Genomic DNA, 27,200 nt, shown 5'->3' with positions numbered 1-27,200 from the left:
GGAGGAGGCTGCTGGTGAGTCCTTACTGGCTACAGGCTGGGGCAGGGAGGCAGGGAAGACAGAAGGGAGAAGGGGTGAAGGGAGAGAGATTTGGTCCAGGTCCAAGTTCACGGGACCCGGTGCTACAAGGGGGACAGTGGGAGTCTTGCCTCTGGGGTTCGTAGTATAAATGGTACCTGCTGCACACCTGGAGGCCACATATGAGGGTTCTAGAACCTGGGGGATGAACACAAGCTAGCTTAGCTGTGTCAGTGTCTTCTGCAAACGGAGGTTCTTCTTGAGGGAATCAATGGGGTTTTCCTTCTTGGGACAGACAGTTGTTGGCTCTATTAAACCATCTTGGTGATGTATGCCATATATGCCCAGGGGCTCTTGCTCCATAGCCCCCTGAGCTTCTTTTTGGCTCAGTTAAACATTATTATTGTAATAATTGATAATAATAATGGTTATTACTAATTTTTAAAAAAGGCAGCATCTTTCCAGGTGGTGGTGGTCCATGCCTTCTGTCCCAGCTCGAGGGAGGCAGAGGCAGACAGATCTCTGAGTTTGAGGCCAACCTGGTCTACAGAGTGAGTTCCAGGACAGCCAGAGTCACACAAGAAACCCTGTCTCGAAAAACAAAAAAGACAAAATAAAACAAGACAGGGTCTTGCTATGTAGCTCAGCATGCCTTACCTATAACCCCTACAGAGAGAGAGAGAGAGAGAGAGAGAGAGAGAGAGAGAGAGAGAGAGAGAGAGAGGGAAGGAGGAAGGGAGGGAGGGAGGGAATGTATGTGTGTGATGGTAATGGTGGGATGGAAGTACCCACCACCGTACTGGCACAGGGCACAGGGTACAGCCCCTGCCTAGCTGCTGGCACAGGGTACAGCCCCTGCCTAGCTCCAGACACTCCCAGCCTGTGCACAGACCCCTCCATCTCCCATTGTGAGACACTCACTCTGCCAATTTCTTGAAGCCAATCGCTCGCCGCTTTGTGGGGGTCCCATTAGTGCCCTTCCACACATGGGTGTTCCATGGGTCAGGCTGGGAAGAGAAACAAAGACACCAGTCACAGCTCTGAGGAAGTTCAATCCCACCTGGAGATGCCCAGGGCAGGTAGGGCTTCCCAACCTTCAGCCCCACAAGGTAAGAGGAATTCATCCAAGGATGGCCACAGATGTCCCTGCACAAGGTAATGGACGTAACCTCCCTGCACTGTCCCACCAGCCCTCCCCACTCAGCCCAGGTCCCTTCAGACTTTTTGAAGCCCAGGCTGGCTGCAAACTTGTCATCCTTCTGCTTCAGCTTCCTGAGTGCTGAGATTCTAGGTGTGTCCCCCCTCCCCTCCCCTCCCCTCCCCTCCCCTCCCTCCACCCCCTGTCCAACTCAAACTCTTCCTGGATATGCACATCCTCTTCCTGGATATTCATTCCCTGTCTCCGTTAAGTCTCTCAGGCTAATGGGCACACGTGTGTCCACAGCACTGACCCTGATAGAGATGGGCCCTAGGGGTTGGGAAAGCTTGGCCCAGGGCAGGGTGTGTCTCATTGTAGAGGGGAGCCCAGGGCAGGGTGGGGCAGGACCTGGTATTCAAAGGATGGGGTGAGCCGATAGTTGAGCATCTCCTGGTGGAAGACAGGGGTGATGCTGCCCGACATGGGGGGCACAATCCACACCCAGTCGGCGGGGCAGCCCCCTCTGCAGCGGTATTCATTTTCCATGTGTTTGATGAAGGACTCTGTGGCAGAGTGGTGGTCAACGATGGTCACCTTGTCACTCTGCAGGAGGAGAGAGGACAAGGAGTTAGGTATCGGGGTACCTTCCCTATGGAGTCTGCCAAAGAGCAGCCTTGGGACGGGTCTTAGTCCTTTAAGTCTAATTATACAGGACAAAGGTTCTTCTTGGTGCTAGTGTGTCCCCAAGGCCTTCCTTGTCAATCTTGTCCATTTTCCCTCCCACCTTTCTTTAGGCAGGGGGCGGAGCCTCAGGTGGGAGCTGGACTCTCCGATCTTTGTTTTTCTTGTGTCCGCTTACTTATCTCATGTTTTACTTATCTTCTGTAACTATTTATCCCGGTGAAATAAAATCCTCTCAGTGTAGTTTTAAGGAGCGAGTTTGAGCTGATTAGAGATCAAAGGAGTAAGACAGCATGGAGGTGGGTGGACAGTGTCTGGCACAGGCTGGGGCTGGTGGGCACAGATTCACAAGTTGTCTAAGAGACATTGCCCTGACTGCTATGCCTCCTGTGTCCTGAGTGTCTCCACCAGGACCTGAATTCTGGTCATTTCCACAGCTCCTTAATTCTCCCGGGGAGGTGGCCTTTTGTCCTGCCACCCCCACAGATCTCCATGTCATGATGTTTTATGAGGTGCCTGCTCTACTCATGTCCACCCAAGAGTGGGGTTGGGTGTTTCATGAGTGTAAGTCCAGGGCTCCCTCCCACTGTAGCAGATGTCTACCCTGCCAAGATCCACAAGACAGGAAGGCATGGCACAGGAAATAGGTCACACTGACAGATGGGAGCCCCCAAAGGTGTTTTTTTTTTTTTGGTGTGTATGCATTTAAGTGTGTAGGAAGGTGTATGCATGTGAAGGCCAGAGGGGAGCTTTGGGTGCCATTTTTCAGATGTCTGCTTTAGACAGTGTCTCTTCTTGGCCTTGAACTCCACCAAGCTGGGCTAGGCTAGATGGCCAGTGGGGAGTTAAGGATTCACCTGTCTCTTTCCTGTCTCAGCATCTCTGGGATTATGGACATTCATCCCTTCCATCTGGCCCTTTACATGGGTTCTGGGGGTTGGCTTTAGGAACCAATGCTTGTGAGGCCAGCACTTTACTATACTGTCTGGGCCATGTCTCCAGCTCCCAAAACGTGGGTCTTGACCCTCTGTTCAGAGTCTCTAGAAAGTTCTTTTTTTCCCCCTCTCTCCTTTGAGGCTTGACCTTGGCACTGATCCCTAGGGTACCTGGAAACTGTATAGAACAGCAATGTTGATTTCCACCAGTGCCTGGTCCTTCCACAGGGAGGATGTCTTCCTCATGTCCAGGTCCATCTTCTTGGCCACTTCCTAGAAGGGTGAAGAAAATATAGACTCATGGGCCGGATAACGCTGGATTTCAAAGACAGCTGTGTTGTGAATGGAGGACTTAATTATCAATCAGTTAACCCATTCACGGGCTGCCTGACTTGCTCACAGGTTCCAAAGATTTGCTATTGACAACTCAGGTGGTAACTAAAGAGACGTGGCTGGCCCTTTGGCCTCCAAACTCATGTGCCAATCAACGGAGGAGACTGTGCTAATGATTGAGACCCAGAGACCTCAGAGCTAGCTGCTTTCTAAGCCAATGACACTCTGGCAAAACAACTTGAAAGAAATATGTCCTGGCATTAGTATTTGACAAACCAGAAATGAACACCCCGGTCACAGTGGCAGAGGCCCCAGGCAGATTCCTTAATTAAAGGCATGCCTTTCCCTCCCTTTGTGAAGGCTAGTTGCTGGTGGGAGCCCTGGTCTCATTTACTACCCTCAGATACCACCATCCCTCAATTTGGGTAAATTGCTCCTCAGGCCCGGCTCACATTGTATCCAGCAGCTGGAATTGAAGGACGGGGGTGGAAGGGCCTCTCATTTAAGTCTGTGAGGTGACTTGGAGAGCAGAGAGCAGACTCATTAATTCACTGTCCGAGGCAAAGGCTTTTGGCTTAGTTTGGAGCAGAGAGTGAATGGCTTAAACATGTCTAAGGCCCTGGTGAATTTCTGAAGCAGGGGAGGATACACGAAGCTGGGGTATTGTGTATATAAAAGAATAAAAATTTGTTGAAAGATGCCCTTTTTGACTTGAAGAAAAACCAAAGCCAAACTTGCAGACACTGCTTCAACTAGGATGTGGACTAATGAACATTTTTTTTTCTTTCATGCCAGACGTTTGTATATGCTGGTGTGCATCTAGTGGAATATTCTCAGGAGCTTTAAAAATGCTGATATCCAGGCCATACCCCAGACCAATGGCATAAGAGTCCCATGGACTGGGGCCCTGTCGCCATGAAACATTCTAGGTGCCCTCCAGCCAGGCTAATGATCACTGACAACTACTTTCCATAGTGACACCAGTGAATATTGCTTTGTTCTTCATGTTTTTGAAATAGGGTCTCATGTAGTCCAGGCTGGCCTGAAACTTGCCATGTAGCATAGGATAGTCCTGTATCCTTGCCATGTAGTATAGGATAGTTTCTGGATTCTACCTCCTGAATATGGGATTTACAAGCATGGGCTACCATGCCTGGTGACAGGAGTAGGTTTTAACAGCATAAACCTGGCACTTGACTCTGAGTTCTAATCTCAGTGCTTCACTGATAGGCTGTGTGAGCCAAGCCCAGCCTTGCTCCTCAGTTTCTCTGTAACCTCTTTAGAAACAAGGTCAACAGTTGCAAATTTTAATTAGGACTTTTGTTTACAAATAAAATACAAGAAAAAGTACAAAGTAGGGCTGTGGCCCTAGTTCAATGGTAGAGACCTTGCCTAGCGTGCTCAAGGACCCTTACTTGCCTAGCGTGGTTCAATCCCCAGCATGGTAGAACCAACAGAAAAACAAAACCAGCCGGGCCGTGGTGGTGCACGCCTTTAATCCCAGCACTCCAGAGGCAGAGGCAGGCTGATCTCTGTGAGTTCGAGGCCGGGCTGGACCAATAGCCTCCAAAACAATACAGAGAAACCCTGTCTTGTAAAAACCAAAAAAAAAAAAAAAAAAGAAAGAAAAACAAAACCAAACAAACTCAATGAACCAAGAGCCCCAGTACTACCTGAACACACACACCCTGCATGGCTTCATCAACTAGCCCTCTACACCAAGCACTGCTCAGCCACACGGTCAGACTACCCTGGACCAAAATATTCAAAAGAACTATGTCTGCACAGAGCATGTGAAACCATTTCAACTGTCACCATTCCTTGAACTGTAGAGTGACAGCCTTTTATACAGTACCTATCCTGTATCTAGAATCATATGTCAGTTGCAGAAGGTCCAAATATACAGAAAGCTCAGTGCAAATACCACAGCACTTTATGTATGAGACTCAAGCATATGAGGTGTGTGTGTGTGTGTGTGTGTGTGTGTGTGTGTGTGTGTGTATGTATGGGTATATACATGTGCATACATGTGTGTGTGTGTCCATGCATATATATGTTCATGTAGAGGCCAGAGAACATCCTCAGGTGCCAGTGATTTTCTTCAGTGGCCACCTATCTTGTCTTCCAAGACAGGCTTTCTCTGACAGTGACCTGAAACTTACCAAGTATTCTGGCCAGAGAATTCCAGAGACCCACCTGTTTCCACTACCCGGGTCTCGTTACCAAGATTGGATTTTAAAATGTGAGTTCTGGGGATTAAACTCAGGTTCTCATGCTTCAGGTGGGAAGCATGTCACCAACTGAGTCATCTCACCGCCCATCTGCAGATATTCATAGAGGAAAGGGTTCAGGGAACCCTCTGTGGGTGTGACGAGGAAGGACAGTGTGTGCAAGGTGCTTGCACAGTGTTCGCTGCGGTGATGGTATGCTTTGTCACTTCAGCTATGGCTAGGAATGACATAGGTGCTTCTGGCATTTCTAGAAGATTCACTAGGATTGCAGTTCTTTCCCACCCCTGTTCAATCTCCCAGCCCCAAAGCTGCGGAGCAGTGGCCATTGTCCCCGCATCAAGGGACCTCACCTCCAGGATGTTGTATCGGGAGTTGTCACAGTAGTCACGGACGCCGATCTCTGTGCCCATGTACCAGCCACTGAAGGGACAGGCGCTGAACTCCAGGCCTCCAATCTCCAGCAGCATGTTGGACACAGCAGGGAGGCCATACCATTTGAGCCCCAGGTCCTTAAACCAGTCAAACCTGTGGAGAGCAAACGGCTTCCGCTCAGCATGTAGCAGTGTCTCCCGGGCACATGGCTGCATCCTCCTTAGGTTGGGGATGCTCCAGGCCCAGAACCCGCTGGGACCATATACAAAACCTGATTATGGGTAGCTCTGTCTCCCCAAAACTCCTTTTTCCTGTGCCTTCACCTTTAAATCTGTGCTTGATTTCAAGCCTAATGTTTCTTGCTCTGGGAAACCTTCCCAATGTCCTGCTGGGTCCAGGTGACCTCGCATTTTTCCTTTGCTGTACCTTTTAGGAACTGAGTGTTTTAGGAGTTGCTTTCTATGGTCTTTTCCTCTTTGACGAAAACCACCGAGGCTGGGACACAATGGGCCCCTAAGCTAGTGCCATGGAGGGATGGGATGAAGACTACAAAGTGGCTTGAACAGGCCCAGAAACGAACGTAAGCCAAGTGCACCTAGGCTTCCGGTGTGTTCCAATGTATCAGGGACCCCAGGACAGGTGTTCTCAGTCCATGGAAGACTCAGACAAGGCAGGTGGAGTAGCAGTGCCAGATGTAGCATGGCAGTTCCCGCAGAGACTTGGCCAACAAGGTCATTTGTATATGGGATATTTTAAATGAATCCACACTTAAAAAAATTTTTAAAAATCCTCTCTAAATAGACAGGTTCCCCTTGTGTGACTCACCTGTCATCACACCCTCATGCCAGGTCTAAGCTGAATCCTGTTTTTATTTTAAAAGTGGAGATACAGTTCACCACAGATTAAAAATAATTAACTTGATTCTTAAGATCTATTTTGCACATTACTTAAGTTTCTTAGCAACCTCCCTTGGGTTTGGATCCAGTCTAGCACCTCATGATGGCTTTCCTTCATTCATCTTATAACTGCGTTTATCTATTTGTGTGTGTGCACGCGTGCGCATGCGTGCTCTAGAGGATAGCTTACAGGCGTCAGTTCTGTCTCCGCTGTGTGGGACACCCAAAAAGTCGGACTTGGTAGCAAGCTCCTTTACCAGCTGAGTCATCTCACCACTAGCACTTCCTTTACTGTTCATTTTTTGTTTTTCTTCAAGACAGGGTTTCTCTGTATCTTTGGAACCTGTCCTGGAACTCACTCTGTAGACCAGGCTGGCCTGGAACTCACAGAGATGTGCCTGCCTCTGCTTCCGGAGTGCTGAGTGCGTCCTTTACTATTAAAGTGCAAATGCTACCTGCTTCTCTGACCTTGGTCTCTGTCTGAACTTGGTTCACCCACGATCAGTCATTGCATACAGCTTCTTCCATTGAATGCTTATGTCCATAGCAAGACAGTAGGTATGTCTACCCTTGTGACTCCCAAAGGCCAGACAAAGGGCAGGTCATGAGGTTGCTTAGGAGCAGATGCATCCGATGGCTCAGGCTGGTTCTGAGGGACCCCTTGTGTCTCAGCCTGAAAGCCAGGATGGGATCCAGGACCCTCTTGTAGTCTTTTGGAGCTAGGGAGAACCTGGAGTGGGGGGGGGGAGGTAGGGGTGGGGTAGGAGATGGATAGAGGAGGTCATCAGGGAACTGACCCCCCCAGGGTAGTTCCTCTTACTTGGGGTGCCTGATGGGCACTTCCAGCACCAGCTCTGGGGGGGATCTGGAAGAGCTCAGGGTCATTGCCATTGGCCTGGAGCAGGAGCGGCAGGACGTCGAAGCGGCCTCTTGGGGCTTTCCAGCCCTGTTGTATACAGATCTACAAACAGAATCCCCTTGTCACATATCTGCCCCTGTCCCTCCAAACACAGAAGGCACAGGGATTGGGGCAAGCAGAGGTCCTCACATAAACTCTCTGGGTCCTCTCGGTTTTGAGAGGTGCTTAAAAAAATAATAAATAATAAAAGCCTCCTTTACAAGCTCTGTCTGACCTCACCATAGAAATCAGGGCAATTTCTCCAGGGGACACAGGTCAATGCTCTCCAGAAAGGGTCTCCTGTGCCAGCTGGGCATACCGAGGGAATGAGGGCTGAGTCTTGACTACCCATGGCACCCCCTCCCCCACCGGCTAGCTTTTATGTATGGCGTTAAGTGCAGCAAGATACAAAGAAAATCTCACTGTAGAAGACACCGCACAGCTGTCCACAGACACAGCGAGACACAGGAGTTAAAATGTTCTGGAAGCCTCATTAAAAAGAAAAACCAAAGAAACAATGCTCATGTCATTAGCATACTCATTTTAAGCTGTGAATTTTAGATCCAGCAATGAACCATTAATTCATTAATAATGGATTAAGATTTTAATTAGACATTTGACACTAAAATTAAATAAAACACCTGTTCATTTACCAAATCTATTAAATCTATGTTTATAGAATATAATAAAGTACACTAAATATCAATATTAAGTTACTAATTATATACATTTTTTATTATTTGATTTTTAAGTTCTCTTTCTGTGGTATGTGTATATTATGTGTATGTGTTTATGTGTGTAGGCTCTCAACCTTATTTTATTGAGAGGGTCTTTTTAAGAAAACCATTATTATTATTATTATTATTATTATTAATTTTATTTTATGTGTGTGGGTGTTCTGCTTGGATGTATGTCTGTGTTCCAGGTACATCCCTGATGCCTGTGAGAGCTAGAAAAGGGCATTAGGTTTCCTTGAATTGGAGTTGTAGACAGTTGTGAGTCACCATGTGGGTGCTGAGAACAGAACCTGGATCCTGTGGAAGAGTCACCAGTGCTGTTAACCATAGAGCCACCTCTCCAGCCTCGAGGGTCTCACTAGGTAGCCCTGACTGTCCTGGAACTCACTGTGTAGACCAGGCTAGCCTTAGAACCCAGAGGTCCATCTGCCTCTGGCTCCAAAGTGCTGGGATCGGAGGTGTGTGCTACCATGCTGGCCTCTACCAAGGTTTTTGAGACATGGACTCTGACTACACCTGCAGCAGCCAGGTAGGCAGCCACAAACAGGATCCTCCTGTCTGCAGCTCCTCTGTGATGGCACTACAGGCATGTGTCACTGTGTCCAGATTTTTATATGGGTGCCAAGGATCCCAGTTCAGACCCTCAAGCCTGCGCAGCAAGCCATTCACCTACAGAGCCACCTCTCCAGCCATATTTTTGTTTGTTTGTTTGTTTGTTTTTTGGTTTTTCACAAGACAGGGTTTCTCTGTATTGTTTTAGAGGCTGTCGGTCTAGCCTGGCCTCGAACTCACAGAGATCCGCCTGCCTCTGCCTCTGGAGTGCTGGGATTAAAGGCGTGTGCCACCACCGCCCGGCTATATTTTTGTTTTGAGACAATCTCACTGTGCTGTCCTCAAACTCACAGCCCTTCTACTTCAGTCTCTGGAGTTCTGGAAGTACAGGTGTTCACCACCATGATGCACAGGAATGACAAAATTGTTGAAGTGAGCATATTTAAATAGGAAACTTAGTAGTAAAATTAAATATATCGAAACCACCAACTTTCCTAATTTACCCATATGCTAATTTGCTCTACCCTACTACTATAATTTCAAAATATACTCAATATAAGACTATTTATGAGCCATTTCCTTGTTTGTTTTTTTGCGGTCATCTTGCTTTCGGCCAGCTGTGTAGCACGCTTACAGCCACATACATGCATGGCCACCATCAGGAAGACGAAGGGCTCAGTATAACAATGTGGCCAGGATTGGGATGTTTCTGTGTGTGGTATGCATGGAAACAGAAATCCTACATCTTGGCTTCAAGAGGACGAAACCTGGTCAGGGACTGTACTGGACACAGATAAGGAAGAAGGTTGGGACACACGGTCATGTTCAGCTAAGAAGGAGCCAAGGTCAGCCAAGTACGTGCTTAGCAGTTAGCACTCAGCCAAGTAGAACGGAGTCTGGGGAGTCTGGCCCAGGCTCTGAGTGCACAGGTGCGGCTCCTGGTTGCCCTGGTTACAGTCAGTTCTCAGGACGATCACATTTCAATGAGAAGAGCCTTATGCATACAAAGTCAGCACACAGGGGTGGGGAGAAAAGCAGGGTGTGGGGGGGCGGTGAGTAAAGGGGGACCTGAGCACTGGCATCTGTCTGCTGTGTACCCCAGTGGGCACAGTCTGTTTGATAGAGTCTCTTCTCTGAACTGCGTGTTCAGAGAAGGGACTCTGGGAAGGGACATAGGCAGTTTTGGTTCTCTTGGTAGCTTTTGTCAGTTTTAGATTGACAACTCAAACTTTTTTTTTCCAAGACAGGGTTTCTCTGTGTCTCGCTGGCTGGCCTGGAATTCACTTTGTAGACCAGGCTGGCCTCGAACTCACAGAGATCCCATGTCTCTGACTCCCGAGTACTGGGATTAAAGGCGTGAGTCACCACCACTTGGCTCAAACTATTGATCAACACATGAAGGAGCCATGTATGTCAGTTCAAGAAATGTGTCCAGGGACGTGGCTTCCTCCGGACAGCATCTCTCCTGGTGGGAGGCTGGGAGACTTTCCCTAGTGTCCCAGATATTCCTTCTTTCCTTCAATAGTTCAGGACAAGTTCCTGGGCATTGGGAAGATTCAGTCTATTCAACTCTGGGGACAGAAGCTTCCGTGGGAGTGCTGTGCCCACCCGTAAAATGACCAAATGCCTGCAATGGCACCCGAAGGACAAGGTCAAGGGTCGTCATGTGCACGAGCAGGTCTGAGGAGAGGGTCCTGCGTTCCTTCCTGGCTGGCCCCTCCAGGATAAAAACATTAAAGCATGGGGGAACTGAGAGTCCACCGAGGAATGGGGTCGGTGCATCTACGCTCACCTCTGTAAACTGCACATTCGCAGGGTCCCCCAAGGTAGAGCCATCTGGTTGCTTGTAGCCGGCATAGCGGATGAGCTGTGAGTTCCACACCCGGAAGTCATGCTTGCCGTCCGTCCTCTGAGGGAAGATAGTGATGGCCGACCTTGGGAGAGGGGAAAGGACGTGAGTCGTCAGGACAGGATTTTCCCTTTGGAGGATACAGTGACAGAGCCTGGGGATCAGATGTTCAGGTCCCTAGCTGTGGGAATGAGTTGAGTTACCAGCTCCTGCAGCAAAACCCATAGTCTGTGCAAAGTGGGGGTCAGGAAACACACATCCTGGCCTTGAAGTTGTCATCCTGGCCTTAAAGTTGTGATCCTCCTGCCTCAGCCTCCCGAGGGCTGGAATGAGCAGTAGGTGCTGTCACACACTGCAGGGCATATGCCCTCCTGCCTGAACGTCATGTTCCATTCTTCGTCTGAAATCTCTCTATGCTGTCCCGGGGCCCACATCCAATCCTGCACTAGAGTCTACTTCCATAAATGGCATCTGAGATGGAGTTGGCTGGACCCCATTTCTGAACATATTTTGTGGGTCTTACTCCCCAGGCAAGGAAATGAAGCATTTGCTACTGCAGGCCATCATGCCACTAATGCCGAAGGATGAGGATAGAGTCTGGGCTGCAGGCTATTCATGGAGCCAAACCCGATGTTCCATTTTCTTCGTGGAAATCTCCGCAACACATGGGAGACAAGCAAGCCGCCTTCCCTCTGGCATGAGGACACATGGCTATGTCTACAGGTGGCCACCAGCCAGAGCCTGTTTGTATGCATATACATATATATTTAAGAAGCCTGTTTATAAACAGCAGAGCCACACGTTGTGAGTGGGGTGTGATACTCACTTTCCATGTGCAAAATGAGATGGAGGGAGATGGGAAGCGTGGCCACGCCTCCTCAGCTGCTTTTCTGGAGTTACCTGAAGGCCGTGCTGTTGAGTCACTCACTCGGGCACAGACAATTTCTGCTCATGCCATGCATTCTCCTATATCTGTCCCGTAGTTTTTAGACCCGGGATTTAAGTGATTATTTTAATTAGCTCTCAATGAAGTCCCTCTCATTGAACACAGCAGAGGTGTGTTGCCAAGTATGAGGTGACCCCCTCTTGCCCGCTCACAGTATCCTTTGAAAACCACCAGAATAGCCCCTAAGCAACTTGAGGGCTTTGCTTTGGCAAGGCCTGCCATCATTTAGAGTTTTGAATATACTGGAAGGTTCTCTCTCCCTCTCTCCTTCCCTCCCCCCCCCCCGTGTGTGTGTGTGTGTATGTGTGCGTGCATGTGCATGTATACATGCATGTACACGGAGGCCAGTGGCCCATCCTGCGTTTTGAGACATTGTTTCCCAATCATCATGCTAGGCTGGCTGGACAGCAAGCCTCAGGAATCCCCCATCTCCATTTCCCCAGTCCTGGGATTGCAATTGTATACCACAACACCTGTCTTTTTAAGACATGGGTCCTGGATTTGAACTCAGATCCCAAGATTGTGCAGCAAGCATACCTCACCAACTGAGCAATCCTCTCTAGCCACTTGCTGGAAAGTTCTTTGATGTTTTCTCAGGGTGATGTTAATTAGCAAAAAGTCCTAGATATGAATTCCTCACATACAAATTATTTCCGTCTCGACTGGTGGCTTAGGCAGCAAGGAAACCCATGCCTGAGGCAGACAAGCCCCCCCTCTGTATGAACTCAGGGCGACCCAGGGCGGGGGGGGGGTGGTTGTGGGAATATCCCTGAAATAGCCTTGGGTGTTTCTGAGGCGGGACTGATTCTCAGCAGCAGGGAACAGATGTCACTAGCAGGATTGACAAGTGCAGCCAGCTGTGTGTGGATGGGGCCGCATCTGTGAGGGAGCAGCTGAGGCCAGGGTGGAAAATCAAGGTACCTCCCTGGCTCAGCTGGTTCCTATAGGCTGTGTTCTTTGTATTGGTCCAAGAGTCCAAGGCAGGCAGGCCTAGATGGGGCAGAACTGGAAGGCACAGTGTCCCACAGAATGGGGGGGGGCAGCCACAGGCAGCAGGGTGGGCTGCTGTGAGAGCGGTTCTACTTGGAAATGAGAGTTTATTTATTTATTTATTTGTTTTTTCTTTCTAGGAATCCTAATCAGTGTCTTCTCTGTGGGTGGCAGGGAACAAAAGTTCAGTGCGACTCTCCATGTGACTCTTTCCAACAGAGGAGGGGTGGGGGATAAGATTGTTAGGCCATTTCTGCCAGCTTGGCCGTCACCCCAGGAGGGGAGACAGCCTTTTCCTCTGGCAGCTGAGCCATGTCCAGAACTAGGACTCCATGCCGCAGGGACATCACCTGTCTCCCCCCCCCCCCCCAGCAGGATGACTCACCTGAGGTTCCCTTTGTTGGTGGCATACTTGATGTGGTTACAGATGTAGTTGAACATGCCGTGGGCTGTGGTACAGTCTCTGGCATCAAACACCTGCAAAAAGTGCATGGTGGGATTGATGGTTGCCTCCTCTCTCCCTGGCAGCTCCTGGGAAGACTTCCTTTTTGGGGACCCTGAACTCACTGCAATTGCACCTCCCTCTTAGATAGCCAGGCCCCCCCATTTTTGAGGTTCAGGCTATGTAATTTTTTTATTGCCTTTTGATGGGGGATGTCCTTCTGTATATGTTTCTCTTATTGGTTGATGAATAAAGCACTGTTTGGCCAATAGAGGCAGGAAGATAGGTGGGGCTAGGAAACAAGGAGGATGCTGGGGAAGAGAGGCAGAGAGAGACACCTTGAGGAGGTGCTTCAAAGGGATGCTATGTAGCCTCCAGAGGAGTAACAGGTCCTGGCATTCTCTGGTAAGCCAAGAGAGTTATAGAAATGGGTTAATAATTAAGACAGAGCTAACCAATAAGAAGCCCTAGCCATCGGCCAACAGTTTTATAACTAATATAGCATCTGTGTGTTTCTTTGGGGCTGAAGGGTGGTGGGACCTGGCAGGACAAGAAACTCCAGCAGCAACCTTTTGCTTTCTCTATGCTAATAACTAAGGAGATATCCCCAGGAGTATGCATGGAGGGCAAATGACTGGGAAAATGGGGTGGTGGAGAGAGGAGTGAGCTCTTGTGGTTATGTTTTCTGTGGGGTTAGCAGGCATTCAGCAACAAGCAAAGGATCAAATACTCTAGAACAGAGGGTGGCGGTGGGGGCTCACGAGGCTCCACTCTGCCCTGGGGAGCTACTGGCCATTGATGGCTTCTCACTTCCTTTGGTGACATAGCACTGGAAAGTGGACCATGCTCCAGTGAATAACCCCACACCCCAGCTCGTGCCAGAAGCCCAAATCAAATCAGTGCGCCACAGCACACAAAAATGAAATACAGGACATAGAAGTAGAAGAGGACCAGCTGGGAATGGGAAGGCGACAAGGAAGGGAGTAGGGAGTGAACACGATCAAGATACGTTATAAAGTGAAATTCCATATGAAACTGTCAGTATGCATAGTATATGTTAAGACAGCCCATCGAACAGAAAATCTTGATCCTACAAACCAATCCACTTGTAACATTAAATTACTCCCCAGGACAGACTCAAACCAGGCACATATAATGAACACCCTTAGGCAGGTGCAAGAAAAAGGGAGTGGTGGAGTGTTCTGCAAAAGGGACAGCAAAAGGGAGTGGTGGGGTCTTTGGGAGACAGGACTTCCTGAATCCTACCAGGAGGCATGGTAATTTCATCCAATGAAGAGCAGGGTTCTGATAGATCACCACCACACTAGATCTCTTTAGAAGCTCCACCTGTGCCCTTAGCTTGTCCCCACCCCCCCAGAGGGTCTTCCAGGCATCTGCCTGTCAGCACCTACCTGCAGCTTGGACCACTGGATCCTGCCCACACATCGAGAGGCATTCCGCCAGGCATGCTTGGCGCCATAGATGAGCTCGGTATCCTTGAGCTGGTAGGTGCTGGTGCTTTCAATCTCCTTGTTCACCTCTTCCAGCCTATCCATGTGGGCCTTGGAGCCAAACCTAAGGAAGGGGGGCAGGGAGGGGGCCGCAATGTGATGGTTTGGAAGTGTTCTGTGTGTGTGCATGCATGTGTGTGTCTGTGTGCATGTGTGTGGGCGTGTGTGCATGCATGTGTGTGTCTGTGTATGCATGCATGTGTGTGGGCATGTGTGCATGTATGTGTGTGTGCACTCATGTGTGTGTGTGTGTGTGTGTGTACATGTTAAAGGCTTGAGGCTCTGTGCTACTAACAGGTGAAGTGGGGAACAGTGAGGGTACTCCTCAATCTCTTACTTTTTGAGGCAGGGTCTCTCATTGAACCTGGAGCTCATTGATTTTGCGATGTTAGTGGTCCAGTGAGTTCCAGGGACCCATCTGTTTTTGCTCTCCCAGAAGTGGAGTTACAGACATATATCACACATGCTCTGTTTTCACAAGTGTTCTGGGGATCTGAACTCAGGTCCTCACACTTAAATGGTGAGCATTTTCCCCACCGGTCCAACCGCCCTGGTCTCCCTGTACTTGCCTTTTGATGGATGAATAGTATTGGTCGAGAAATTCTTTGGCTAGTGGGAAGAGCTGGTCCTTTGTGCGGACATCTTCTGTCTTCCGAGTGTGTTGGGATGGCAGCATGATAGAGCCCATGCAGATGTGCTCTGTGCATCCCGTTTCCTGGGGGCAAGAGGGAGGTGAGTGAGTGTCTGGCTTCTGGTCACATCATGGTTGGCAGGTATCATTACTGAAGACCAGGACCCCATAGTCACAGTCAGGTTGACTGGGCCTTTTATTCTAAAGGGATCTCCCAAGCCAGCTTCAAAACATTCCTGGACATGATTGATCACAGACCCCAAGGAGTGGTGGCCGTGTTTTAAGCTGCCCAAGGTGTTTGCACTAGTCAGTTAAGGAAGAGGCTCTGCCACCGGGACACACAGCCACTGGTCAAACTTGTGTCTGTCTACCTCTGACATGTCTACCTGTATCCTTTCTCTGTCAATCATCTATCCATCTATTACCTATCTACCTGTCATCTATATAGTCTGTCTATCTATCTATCTATCTATCTATCTATCTATCTATCTATCTATCTTCTATATATTATCAATCCATCCACCCACCTATCTATCTCCTATCTACCTATTATCTATCTACCTATCATCTACCTATATCATCTATCTATCCTGTATCAATCTATCATCTCTCTGTAATCTATATATTACATAGATATATATTATCTATAATTACATACATATTCATCTATCATCTATTAATCTGTCATCTAAGTACCAATCAATTACCTATTTTTATTTTCTATAGAATTTATCAATCATTTATCATATGTCAATCATCTATCATCTGCTAATAATCTATTATCTATTATCAATATATCAATAGTCTGTCAATCATATATTTATATACCTATCTGTCTACCTATCTGCTATCATCCATCATTCATTATCTCTATTTACGTATCTACTCTCTACCCATTCATTATTTTCTCATCTGTCATTGATCATCTCTCACTATTATCTGTGTCTGTCTATCATCTGTCGATCTATCTATCTATCTAATTTTTTTTGTTTTGGGATAGTGTCTCATATAGCCCAGGCTGTCCTTGAACTTTCTGAGGTTGGCCTTCAGTTCTTGACTTTCTGCTCTCACCTTTCAAGTGCTAAAAAGTACAGGTGTGTGCCATTATCCCCATTTCCAGAAAAACTTTTTTATTCTGTTGATCAAAGAGAACTAATAATGACATTGTCATTTTTCATCATCATTAGATCATTGCTGTCACGATACTATTATTATTACTAAGGCAACGTCTCATATAATACTCAAAGCCTGCCTATATGGCCAAGGACAATGGTGACCTTTGAATTTCTGACTTTGCTGTCTCCACCTCCTGAGTGTAGAGATCACAGCCATGCACCATCACACCACTTATGTACTGGGGCTTAAACCCAGGGCTTTGCCCACACTAGGCAAGCACTTTAACTGAGCTCTACCCCAGCTTCTAAGAATGTGTCTGAACACACCCTATGGCAGATTGATGTCGAAGGTGGCTGCATCTCTTCCCTTCTGTGCACACTCAGTTCCCATGATGTGATTCTATAGCATCTCTCCTGAGATGCAGTCAGGCCCCTCACCCCTCAGATCCTGGTTGCTTTGGACCCACAGAATCTGGTAGGAGTGATCCTGGGCCATGTCCAAGCCTAGGTCTCCAGAGTCTTGTATGGTGATGGAAAATAAAGAGATTGCGTACTCTTCTGCAGCCCTGGGAATAAGCACCTCTGCCAGGGCCATCCTAGAGCAGCCTGGCCCAAGCTGTCCTCTCGGGTGATTGAGGTACATGAGATAGACACCATCAAATTCAACCACTTCTTGGCCAGGTCTTCAGAGCCACCTGGCTAGACTGTGGGCTTTAAAAAAGCAATTATAACAGATGTTTTCAGCCACTGAGTTTGAGACTTGCTTGTTATATTGCACTAGCCAACAGATACAATGCTCCTTCAAAAGGCTCATTTTTTAAAAAAAAAAAAAAAATGGAAGGCAATGGGTTGGAGTGTTGAGTATTAAGAATGTGGTAAAGAACAGAGGCCACAGTGTGAAACAAAGGAAGGGTTGGCTCGATATTCCATCCGTGATCACACTGTAAGAGGCAAAGACCTTTCAATTGCGAGGACCCTTCAATTCTGCTGGGAGCAGAGATGCTCACACATAAAAGCCCATCAGTGGGGCGTCCAGGGAGGTATGAGGCAATGCCTGCAGACCAAACCCTCTGGCTGTCACGGCGTGGGTGAGGATTCTGGTCTCTCATGGGAATTGGCTGCCTGTAGTGTTGACCACAGGATCCCCCTCACACAGATGCCCTCCCGCCTCTTGTGAGGTGTCAGTCCCAACACTCACCAATGTACTCTTAAGGTGCAGTGTGTCAGTGAGGACCACGTCTGTCTCCCAGTTCTTCACCTTGAGGAACCGCGGGCACCTGGAAGGGCTGCCATTCTTGGTAGGGGACTGTTTCCCCGAGGCAGGGGGCTGTGGATGAGAATGAAAGTGGTCCGTGAGATAGAGCCCGGAGGGGCCATGATGTCTTACCTGAGACCCGCAGGCTTTGCCCTTTTTAGGCCAACCATTGCCTCCACAGAGAGAAGGCCCCAGCTTTCTCTGGGTGCCAGGTGTGAGGTTCCCAGAAACCAACAGCTCTGCCTGTGCAAAAGACACACCATGGCATGGATGAATGTTGTGAATTCAGTCTTTGTAGCCCTCACCACCAGGCAGCAGAGAAACAAGATAACAGACCAACAGGAGGGCCTGGGTAGCACACCAGATGTCTTGCTGGGCTGCAGTATGTACTTGGCTTTGATGTTTTAATTAGCCATCAGTGACACTGGATGACCGGGGAGGGGATAAATGAGGAGAGGAGTGTAGCAGACAGGACCCCTGCATACAGGACACTAATGACTTTTTCTGAGTGGGAACCAAGGTCTCTGCTCAAAATGCAGATTACCAGGCTCAGGACCAAGAGGCTGGAGTGGGCACATGTGCACTGAGGTGGTGGCCATACTCACACTCGGCCTTTCCTGGCTCTGTGTCTGCTGTGGGATGATGGAAGCTTCCAGGTGGGGGGATGCCTGCTCTACTTGGAGGCCTTCTAAAGTATGAGAAGAGACAGGGCAGCCACAGACATTGTGAGGATTTCCTGAACTCACTCTGCTAAGGGGTTTGTAGAAACCTGGGAGAAAGACCTGGGCACTCAGGCTTCAAAGAGGCTAAGGGCCCCCACACAGGTGACAATGCTCACCCCATAATTGGGAAGCAGGTATGGCTCACTGACTGTCCTGAGGCAAGGGTCTGGGCTCTGTAGCCTGTAGACCCAGTCAATGCCTGCCTTAGAGCATATTTTCCCATTTTTACATGGTTCAATATAAAAACCTGAACAAGAATAGTATTTTATGTTTCACGAATGCTATATGAAGCTCAGTTTTCCACTGGTCACCCTGTTGCCTGTTTCTTTTGTGAGGGACTGGGACTGAATCCAGGCCTTCATATATATTTAGGCGAGTGTTCCCCACTGAGCTACATCTCCAGCCTTCAAGGCAATTCTGTTAAGTTTTCCAGACAGGCTTTACACTCACTGTGTAGCCTAGGCTGACCCTGAGCTTGTCATCCTCCTGCCTCAGCCTCCTGAGTAGCTGGAGTCATGGGCCTGGCCTGTTCATGGTTTCTTGTGTTGTAATCATGTTGTAATTATGACAGAGTCCCCAAAGCCAAGGAAGTCTCCAATTTTGCCACTGACTTATTTTGCTCAAATGCCATTGGGTTGGAGATCTTTCCAGAATTTCTAGAAAACAGTTTTGTGTGCCCTGCTTTCCAGTAACTCTTGCCACATGTTAAACACCTTGATAGCACTTAGCAAGCCTGCAGGTGGGTTTGTGTGTGTGTGTGTGTGTGTGTGTGTGTGTAAAAGTCAGAGGTCAACTTGGGTACTATCTCAGGCACTATCTACCTTATTTTGAAACAGGGTCTTCTACTGGCCTGGAGCCCACAAATAGCATGGACTAGCCAGCCAGTGAGCCATAAGGGGTTCACCCTTCTCCATTTCTCCAAGTTACAAGTTCAACTTACAAGCACCATGTCTGACTTTCTTGTTTGTTTTATCTTTGCATCACTGAAACCATGAGGGGCCTACGTGCACAGCCAAGGACTCTGATTAGGTCTTGATTTATGGGGGTACAGAGAATCATGAAGCTGCTCGGCTTGAGTGGGTGGTCTGACAGAAGCCAGGGACTAGTAATAGAGGAGCCTAGAGTTTTCATGGGGTCACAGCCTGACAGACCCATTGTAAAGTGAAAATATCATAAGAAGAAAATTCATTATGACACCTAACCCATGGGGCATCCCAGCTCAGTAGCAAAGCTCACAATAGAATGCTGGGTGTTTCTCCTTGTGATTTCTCACTGATAGGGAGCTATGATGATTGGGCTGCGTATTCCAGCAAAATCTGAAGTACAGTCTCTACAGAAGAAATATTGCTTTCTCACCACCCTGAAACTGGAATGCTAAGGATTTCAAGAATTGTGGGAGGGAAGGAGAGAGGGAGAAAGAGAGAGGGAAAGAGGGAGGGAAGGAGAGAGAGAGGGGAGGCGAGGGAGGGAGAGGGAGGGAGGGAGAGAGGGAGGGCTGAGAGTCTTGGAGATGCTTTCTCCACAATGTGGTGGTGGGGGTGGGGGCGGCACAGCTGGATGGCAGATCTTCTGGAAGTGGTGCTGGAAGAAGGGAGCTGGGCTAACCCTAGTGTACAGGATCAGCAACTGAGAGTCTGGGGTGTGAGAAGTCAGCTTGGTGGCTTTCTGTCGGGGTCGTAGACATTCTGAAAACTTGATGAAACGCTAGCAGACACTGAGAGGCATGTGTGAGAGGAATGTGACTGTGATGGTGAATCTTGGCAAGCATTTGAGAGGATCTAGAATCACCATGGCGACATGCTCTTAGGTGTGTCAGTAGGAGAGTTTCCAGATTAAGTTTGTTAAGGTGAGAAGACCCACCCACAACTGTAAGTGTCACTGTCCTATAGCCTGAGGTCTTGGGACTGAAAACATAGGAGCAGGTGAGATGAACCCTAGTGTTCCCCCCACCCCATTGCTGACTGTGGATACATTGTAACCAGTTACATTGTAACAATGTAACACCTGCTCCTGTGGTAATACTTTCCCTTTCACCCTCCAACTGTGAGCCAGAGTCAATGCTCCCTTCTATACGATGCTTTTGTTGAGTATTTTGTCACAGTAATAAGGAAAAAAATTGATACAGTATCCCAACTGAAGACAGGGTCTCTATGAAGGTAACAAGTTAGAATGTAGTCCTTGATACTACATGGCTGACATCATGTAGAAAAGGGAATTCAGGGACAGATACTCCCCAACCCAGACAGAAAGCCTGGTGATCATGAAACTGGCTATAGCCTTTCTTCCCACACCTTGACTCTGGGCTCTCTCTGTTGTAACCATGACACAAGCACCAGGTTGTCAGGATTGGGTTATGTAGCCTGGGTGAGCGAGCCCTGGAACTGAGCCCAAGTTTGTGCAGAGTCAGCCAGCATCTCCGTTCTTCCCTGTTGGCACCAGCCATGGCCACTCTGTGACAGCCCTGCCTCAACCTGCCTCCTCTGGACTTGTCCTGAAATGAGGACAGCAAGCCGGGGCCAAGCTGGGCATCAGGCCATCACACCACGGGGGCTAGACGCCGCCTCCAGTGATCTTCCTGCAACCCTGGGCAACACCTGCTCCAACCTGTGGGGACTGCTTCTTCAGGAGAGCCAGCCTAACCCAGTTATGAGCTCTGGTGATGCAGCATCCATGCCATGGGCAAATTGTTGCTTGGAGGCCGGAACCAACTGTGCTTAGGACCTGGGGAATGATTTCTGCAGGGTATGTGCAAGGATTGTGTCCAAAGTGATCTGTCCCTGCAGTGACCCTATGGATACCTGCAACTGCTCACTCTGTTCCCTCTCACTATTGTATTGTACCACGTTCTTGTCTATGGGGGTGGGGAGGAGGAGTACTCAAGAAATAGATCTGTCTTAGTATGAGAGAGGGAAGGCGGCTTAGACCCCTGAGATGAAGAGGCCTTTAAACTAGAATGTGAGCCAGGGAGGGATGGCTCAGTTTCTGAAGCACTAGCTGTGTAAGCCTGAGGACCTGAGTTCAGATTCCCCAGCACCGATGGAAAAAGCCAGCATTGGGACAGAGAATAGGTATATCCCTGGGGCACTCTTGGCCAGTTGTTCCAGTCAAAATGGGTTCAGTGAGAGACCCTGGCTCAGAAAATCAAGTGGAGTCAGCAGTGACTGGATTAGTGGGTTATAAAAAAACAAAACCACAAAAGGACATGAAGTTGGGAGGGAGACAGTGGGTATATTGGGGTAGGGACATCAAGGGGTGCCAGAAAGAGGGGATGCAGGGTGGATATGACCAAAATGTATTATATACATGCATGGACTATTTAAAAAGAAAATAATAGAGAATGATCGAGGGTGCACCTGGCATTGACCTCTGACCTCCACAATAACACAAATACACATACATATGCATCTACACACTTGCACCCACACACACATGCACCTGATCACATACATGCACCTGCACATATGTGCACCTCTACATGCACTCCCCCAAAAGCTAGAAAACTCACATTGACCTCCATCCTGGGGAGACTGCTAGATAGTTACATGTTCCTAGATAACCCTGAACTTGGCCCTGTGACCACACCAGGATGGCTATGTGCCCAAGAAGTTAATTATAATAATGAATCCTGAAAATACCTGTGGCTTGTTTCTACTGGGTCTTGTCCTACAGATGAACTTGCTAAACACACATGTTTTTAGCCTTTCAAAAGTAAAGGAAGGAATGGAGGGAGGGCTCTCTAGAAAGGTCCGGATCTCTGTTGGTAGGTGAAGGGGATTCAGCTATCACTTGGGAAAGAGGTGGGCAGTTCAGCCTGAGCTAGGGTTATGGGAAAAGGATTTCAATAGAGAGCCACAGAGTGACTCAGAATTCAGAGAACTCTTCCTGGTTCTCCATCAAATGCCATGACTTGCTAGGTGGGACAGCCTGCACTGTGTACACTTGTTATGGAAATAAACCATTAGCAGAATATGTGGAAGTTCCCACAGGGCTGAACCCAAACATTGGTCTAGGGCATTCAAACCCCATTTCCTGACTCCATCCTGGATCTGACCCCCATACAGCAGGACTTGGTGTCTTGGTGTATATGTGGGGTATGTGTCTTTGTGTGCTCGTGCATGTATGTGCACATTAGTGTATATATGTGTGCATGCGTATGCACACGTGAGAATGTGTGTCGTATCCCATTTGTACACATGCATGCAGAGGCCAGAGGTCCCTACTGGGTGTCTTTCTCAATGTCTCTCCACTTTATTTTTTGAGACAGGGTCTCACACTGAACATAGAGCTTGCTGGTTGGTTAGACCAGCTGGTCAGTGAGCTCTAGGAATTCTCCTGTCTCTGCCTCCCCAGTACTGGGTTACAGGTATATACTCTGTTGCCTGGATTTTTACCTGGGTTCTGGGGATTTAAACTCAGATTGGAACTCATGCTTGTGCAGCAAGCATTTTCCTGATGGAGCCATCTCCCCAGAGTTGGTGACAGTCTTTGATTAAGGAACCTATAAGGACCAGGGGGTCACCAAACAGACTGTTTCAATAGGGGGAAGAAGGCATTAGCAGAGACTATATTCTGCCACCCGGTGATGTGGACAGAAGGGTCTGTTCAGTAGAAGTTTCTGGAAAGCATGGTTGTGAAGGGTCTGCTTCCTAAGGGCAGCAGGACTCAGCATGGATGAGCTGAGCCAGGCAAGGTGGGACAAGTAAGTCAGGTGCTGGCCTTGTCCCAGAGGGGCTCATCTCAGTGCTCAAGAAATCAGAGGTAGCTCTCAGGGAGGGAGGAGCCCACTGACCTCCCAAGGTGTCAGCCAGAACAGAGCCAATGGCCTCTCCCAGGGCCAGCTGGGTGGACTATATGGGTTATGAGGGTACATGAGTCACAGAACACTGCCCCCCCCGCCCACTGCCACCACCAATGAGTGCAATGGCGCTGTAGGTGTCCACATCTATCTTGCTTTAGGAGTGATGCTTCCAGAAGTCAAGGCAAGTAACTGATGAAGAAACGATGGCCACACAGCAAACTTCTTCTAAGGTGTGGCCCCACTCAGTTTCACCTGTTTCTGAGTAACGTCTTGTAAATGCCTATTTGGTGTCCAGTAGGTCACAACCCAAGTCTGTCTACCAAGTCTCCAGTTCTCACTGACAGATGACAAAATGAAGGGTCTGAGAGGCCAGGTGTCTGTTTAACTAGGCACAGGTGACATGGCTGGCTTAGAGACCGGTTCCCAGGAGACACAGATCACGGATGTGGGGGACAGACAGGATGCTGGTAAAAGAGAGAGTTGGAGTTTCTTAATCCCAGACTCATGTGCAGAATATAGTAATTAGCCACGCTCAGGCTTTCAGACTGGGCAGCAGGCACCACTACCTACTGAGTCACCTCACCAGCCCTTATCCCTGCCTTTAGGGAAAGGTTTTCATTTTTCTCCCTCGCAACGATGCTAGTGGCAGGCCTGGTGATCGTGGCCTTCCCTGGGTTGAGGTGTGCAGTGTCCATTCCTCAGTTCTTTGGGTCATTTACTATAAGAGATGATGACCTTATTTTCTGGCCACTTATGCCACATGAGGCCCTGCTAAGTTGAGGGTGGGCTCTGAGATGGTGGGGCTGTGGAACCGTGGTCACATGTCATCTCTAGAACTCACCAGTCCTCCCTGAGACACTAAATCTCTTTGCCTCAGTTTCCCTAGCTATAATATAGAGACAACAGAGGTGGTGTGTGTGTGTGTGTGTGTGTGTGTGTGTGTGTGTGTGTGTTGCATACTCTTGAGTGTACTGGTCACATGTTTGTGCCTGCAGTGGCCAGAACAGGACGCAGGGCATGGGTGTCTTCCACATCACTCTCTACCTTGTCCCTTGAAGCAGGGTCTCTCACCACATTGTCTAGACTGGCTGACCAGAAAACTCTTGAGATCCTCCTGTCTCCAGCCCCAAATGTTGAGGTTAATAAGCATGTATAGCTGTGCCTAGCTTTTTATGTGGGTGTCAGATTTGAACTCAGGCCCCAATGCTTGTTCAGCAAGTGCTCCTATCCATTGAACTATCTTGCCATCCCAGCCTCCTACATAGTTTAAGTTATCTCTAGAAACATTACCCAAGTAGCTGTGCTGCTGCTTTAGGTAGGGGTAATAAAAACCATAGTCTACATTGCTCAGTGTAGACGCAATGTTGCGAGTAACTTTTGTCAGTACCCCAATGAATCTATGGGTAACAGATTCAAGGCATACACAATGCAGACTATACTACCCTGGGTGGGGCTGGGGATGGAAGGAGATGGCTATCCTAAAGTACTCAGCACAGCACTGACAGGGCTCAGTAAGTACCAGGCACAGCTGCGCTATGGTTGCCACCATTATTCATTGGCTAACCCAATTCATCCCCCCTATAGGCAATGAGCCCTTGTGATGAGGGGGAGGCCTCAGCTCCATGCTAACTAGTCATCTGATGGCCATCACCAGTGAGGATGGGGCCATCCTAGCCCCACCTACAGCACTGTTGGCTGCCGTGCTATGGCCAAGAAGCCTTCGGCTGCACATCCCATAGTGGTGGTGTTAACCACCATGCTGGATATATTTATTTTGACATCACTAACAAGCCTGGGTCAGGTCTGACTGAGGTCCCCTGTTGTTACCATGGGCTGGAAGCTGTGAGGCACGGTGTCTGCTCTGTCCCTTTGCTGCCCAGGCCCACAGGGCTGCTGTCCTTTGGCCATTCAACTGAGCAGGCCCCAGGTCTCCCCTGCAGACTAGGGAGATAGGTGCAGGAGCCTGGCCCCTCCTGCCTTGTACTTTGGCACTCAGAGGCTGAGGTGCTGGTACTTGCATTACAATGGATTCTGAGATTTTGAAAGCAGCCAGGAATCCCTGGGTTCCCAAGGAGAGGAAATGCCAGCTCCCAGTGAGGTAAGGGGTGGGGAGGGAGGCACAAGAAAGGCCACTGGAGTGATGATGCAATCCCCTCAACCAGCAGGAGGCTGGAGACAGGATGGGGTGCTGGAGAGAGGGGCAGACCCCAGAGGAGTAGCCGCTTCCACCTGGAGCCTTTCCTGCCTGTGCATTGTGGCTTGGATGAGTGGTTGATTCCACTCTGAAAGTAGACATCTGCCTGCAGACATTGTAAAGTTACTTCTCTGTTAGGAGAGCAACTGGGGCACAGGAGGGACATGAGCAATGGATGAAAGCGGGCATCAGGAGGGCCGGGGTCCATTCCTAAGGATCTACAGAGTGTTTTGGCTTCACAGGCCACGGCTCCCACAAGCTCATGTTTTGAATGGTTGGACCCCAGCGGGTGGTGATGTGATGTTGAGAGGCTGGGGGCCTGTCTAGAGGAAGTGAGTCACTGGGAGATTGGCACTGAGTGATAGCTCTGCCCCAGGAGTTCTAGCTCCACTTCCTGATCCGCCAAGATATGAGCAAGCGGCCTCACCCTCCTGCCACCACTGCAGCCAAGATGGCTCCCATCTCTACATATTTCCCGCCATAGTGGACTGTACCCGCCCAACTGTGTAACCAAAATAATCTCTCCTCCCTAAAACTGCCTGGGTCAGACATTCCGTCACAGTAGAGATAAGGGTAGTATAGGGAGAAGGGACAAGCAGCAGGCCTCACATTATTTATCCAGTGTAACATTTTATATATGATGATTATCACAGAAGGGCCTTAGCATGGTGCCTCAGGGGGGTGTGATCTTGAAAGAATAACAGAGATCAAGTAGAGAGTCTCAGAAATGCAAATCCACAGCTTGTCAGCCATACTCACTTGTTTTTACCAGGAAACATATCTACTTTATGCTAGGCAAACTCCTACTTGATCTTCAAAGGTCAGGTCCAAGGTTACCAAGGGCAAACCTCTCATGCTGTCTGATGAGCCACACAAGTCCCCATAGCATCCTGTTTAACACTAACCACATGGTGGAGGAGCACTTGGCCACGAGGCTCTTGTGAGCAGGGAAGGCAGAGTTTGCTTTTCTCTGTGTCTACTGCGGAGCTATGCACATGGGTTTGGAGGAAGCCTTTGGGAGCACAGGAAGCAGCTCATTCTGCCTCCATCTTGGGGCTGGATGCGAATTGTGCTGAGGGTGTGCAAGATGAGGTTCATGGAGGGAGGCATCAGCAAAGACTAGAAACTACAGGCTCTCTGGCCCTCCACACAGCTAACCCAGGCAGCCAGGGGAGAAATCACCAATATGTAGGAATGAACAGCTCGGCTAAGCTCGGTTTAAGCTTAGCATCTGTGTGACAGGCTCTCCAAATTCAAACAAGCCCTCAAGGATGGTGGCACTCCTTTCTGGGACAAGAGTGTAGCCTTATTACTTCTCAAAAATAAATAAATGAATGAATAAATAAATAAAGAGTGCTCTGATTTAGGAAGTTCTTCTCATGTCTAGCCTGTATCCCCCTTGCTTCCTTCATAACCCATGTCTCTTTGCCCAGTTCCAGTGAAGGGGAAAACAGATAGCTGCTCCCTCTCCATGGTCACCAGTTTTTTCTAGACTTGGAAACAGATAGCGAGGTCCCTTTGGGCAGTGAACAATGCTGCCTATCTGAGGACGTTCATAAAAGTAGCAGGTGAAAGGCAGCATTACAGAGAGCCACTGATGGCCAAAATGCAGACAATACCTGACCCTGGGATGCTCAATCCCAACCAATGCATGTGTAACACATCCCTACACCTAAGGCTTGGGGAACATCACCGAAGTGGGGCAGAAAGATTCTAAGAGCTAGAGGACCAGGATGTCTGCTGCGACACTGTGTCTTCTAGACATGGCATGGAGGCTGCATCCATGAAACCTCAACTGTATGGCTGTCTAAATGAGACCTGCATAGTGACAGCACAGTTGACATGCCCATGTGGATGGGGGAATCTCACAAGGACCCGCCCCTACATGAGGAGCTGTAGGCGATTCATAGCTGCCAAGAGAAGGAGACTCTGTCTTCTCCAGGGATGATCCCCAGC

General features: G+C 48.8%; 1 protein-coding gene across 1 annotated transcript in view; it reads right to left on the bottom strand.

Annotated features, from left to right (window-relative positions):
- The window catches only part of Nos1 (nitric oxide synthase 1), a 109,356-nt gene that overhangs the window by 43,121 nt on the left and 39,035 nt on the right, over nucleotides 1-27,200 (bottom strand). Inside the window, 11 exon segments of the mRNA XM_040731341.1 lie at nucleotides 940-1,025; nucleotides 1,565-1,759; nucleotides 2,944-3,045; nucleotides 5,687-5,861; nucleotides 7,425-7,465; nucleotides 7,467-7,565; nucleotides 10,584-10,725; nucleotides 12,962-13,053; nucleotides 14,431-14,593; nucleotides 15,099-15,244; nucleotides 17,474-17,602. Of these exon segments, the coding sequence (XP_040587275.1) occupies nucleotides 940-1,025; nucleotides 1,565-1,759; nucleotides 2,944-3,045; nucleotides 5,687-5,861; nucleotides 7,425-7,465; nucleotides 7,467-7,565; nucleotides 10,584-10,725; nucleotides 12,962-13,053; nucleotides 14,431-14,593; nucleotides 15,099-15,244; nucleotides 17,474-17,602 (1,370 nt within the window).

This window comes from Mesocricetus auratus, unplaced genomic scaffold, assembly GCF_017639785.1.
Source record: "Mesocricetus auratus isolate SY011 unplaced genomic scaffold, BCM_Maur_2.0 Super-Scaffold_100025, whole genome shotgun sequence".
Taxonomy (NCBI): domain Eukaryota; kingdom Metazoa; phylum Chordata; class Mammalia; order Rodentia; family Cricetidae; genus Mesocricetus; species Mesocricetus auratus.
This window is presented reverse-complemented; position numbering and strand designations above follow the sequence as displayed.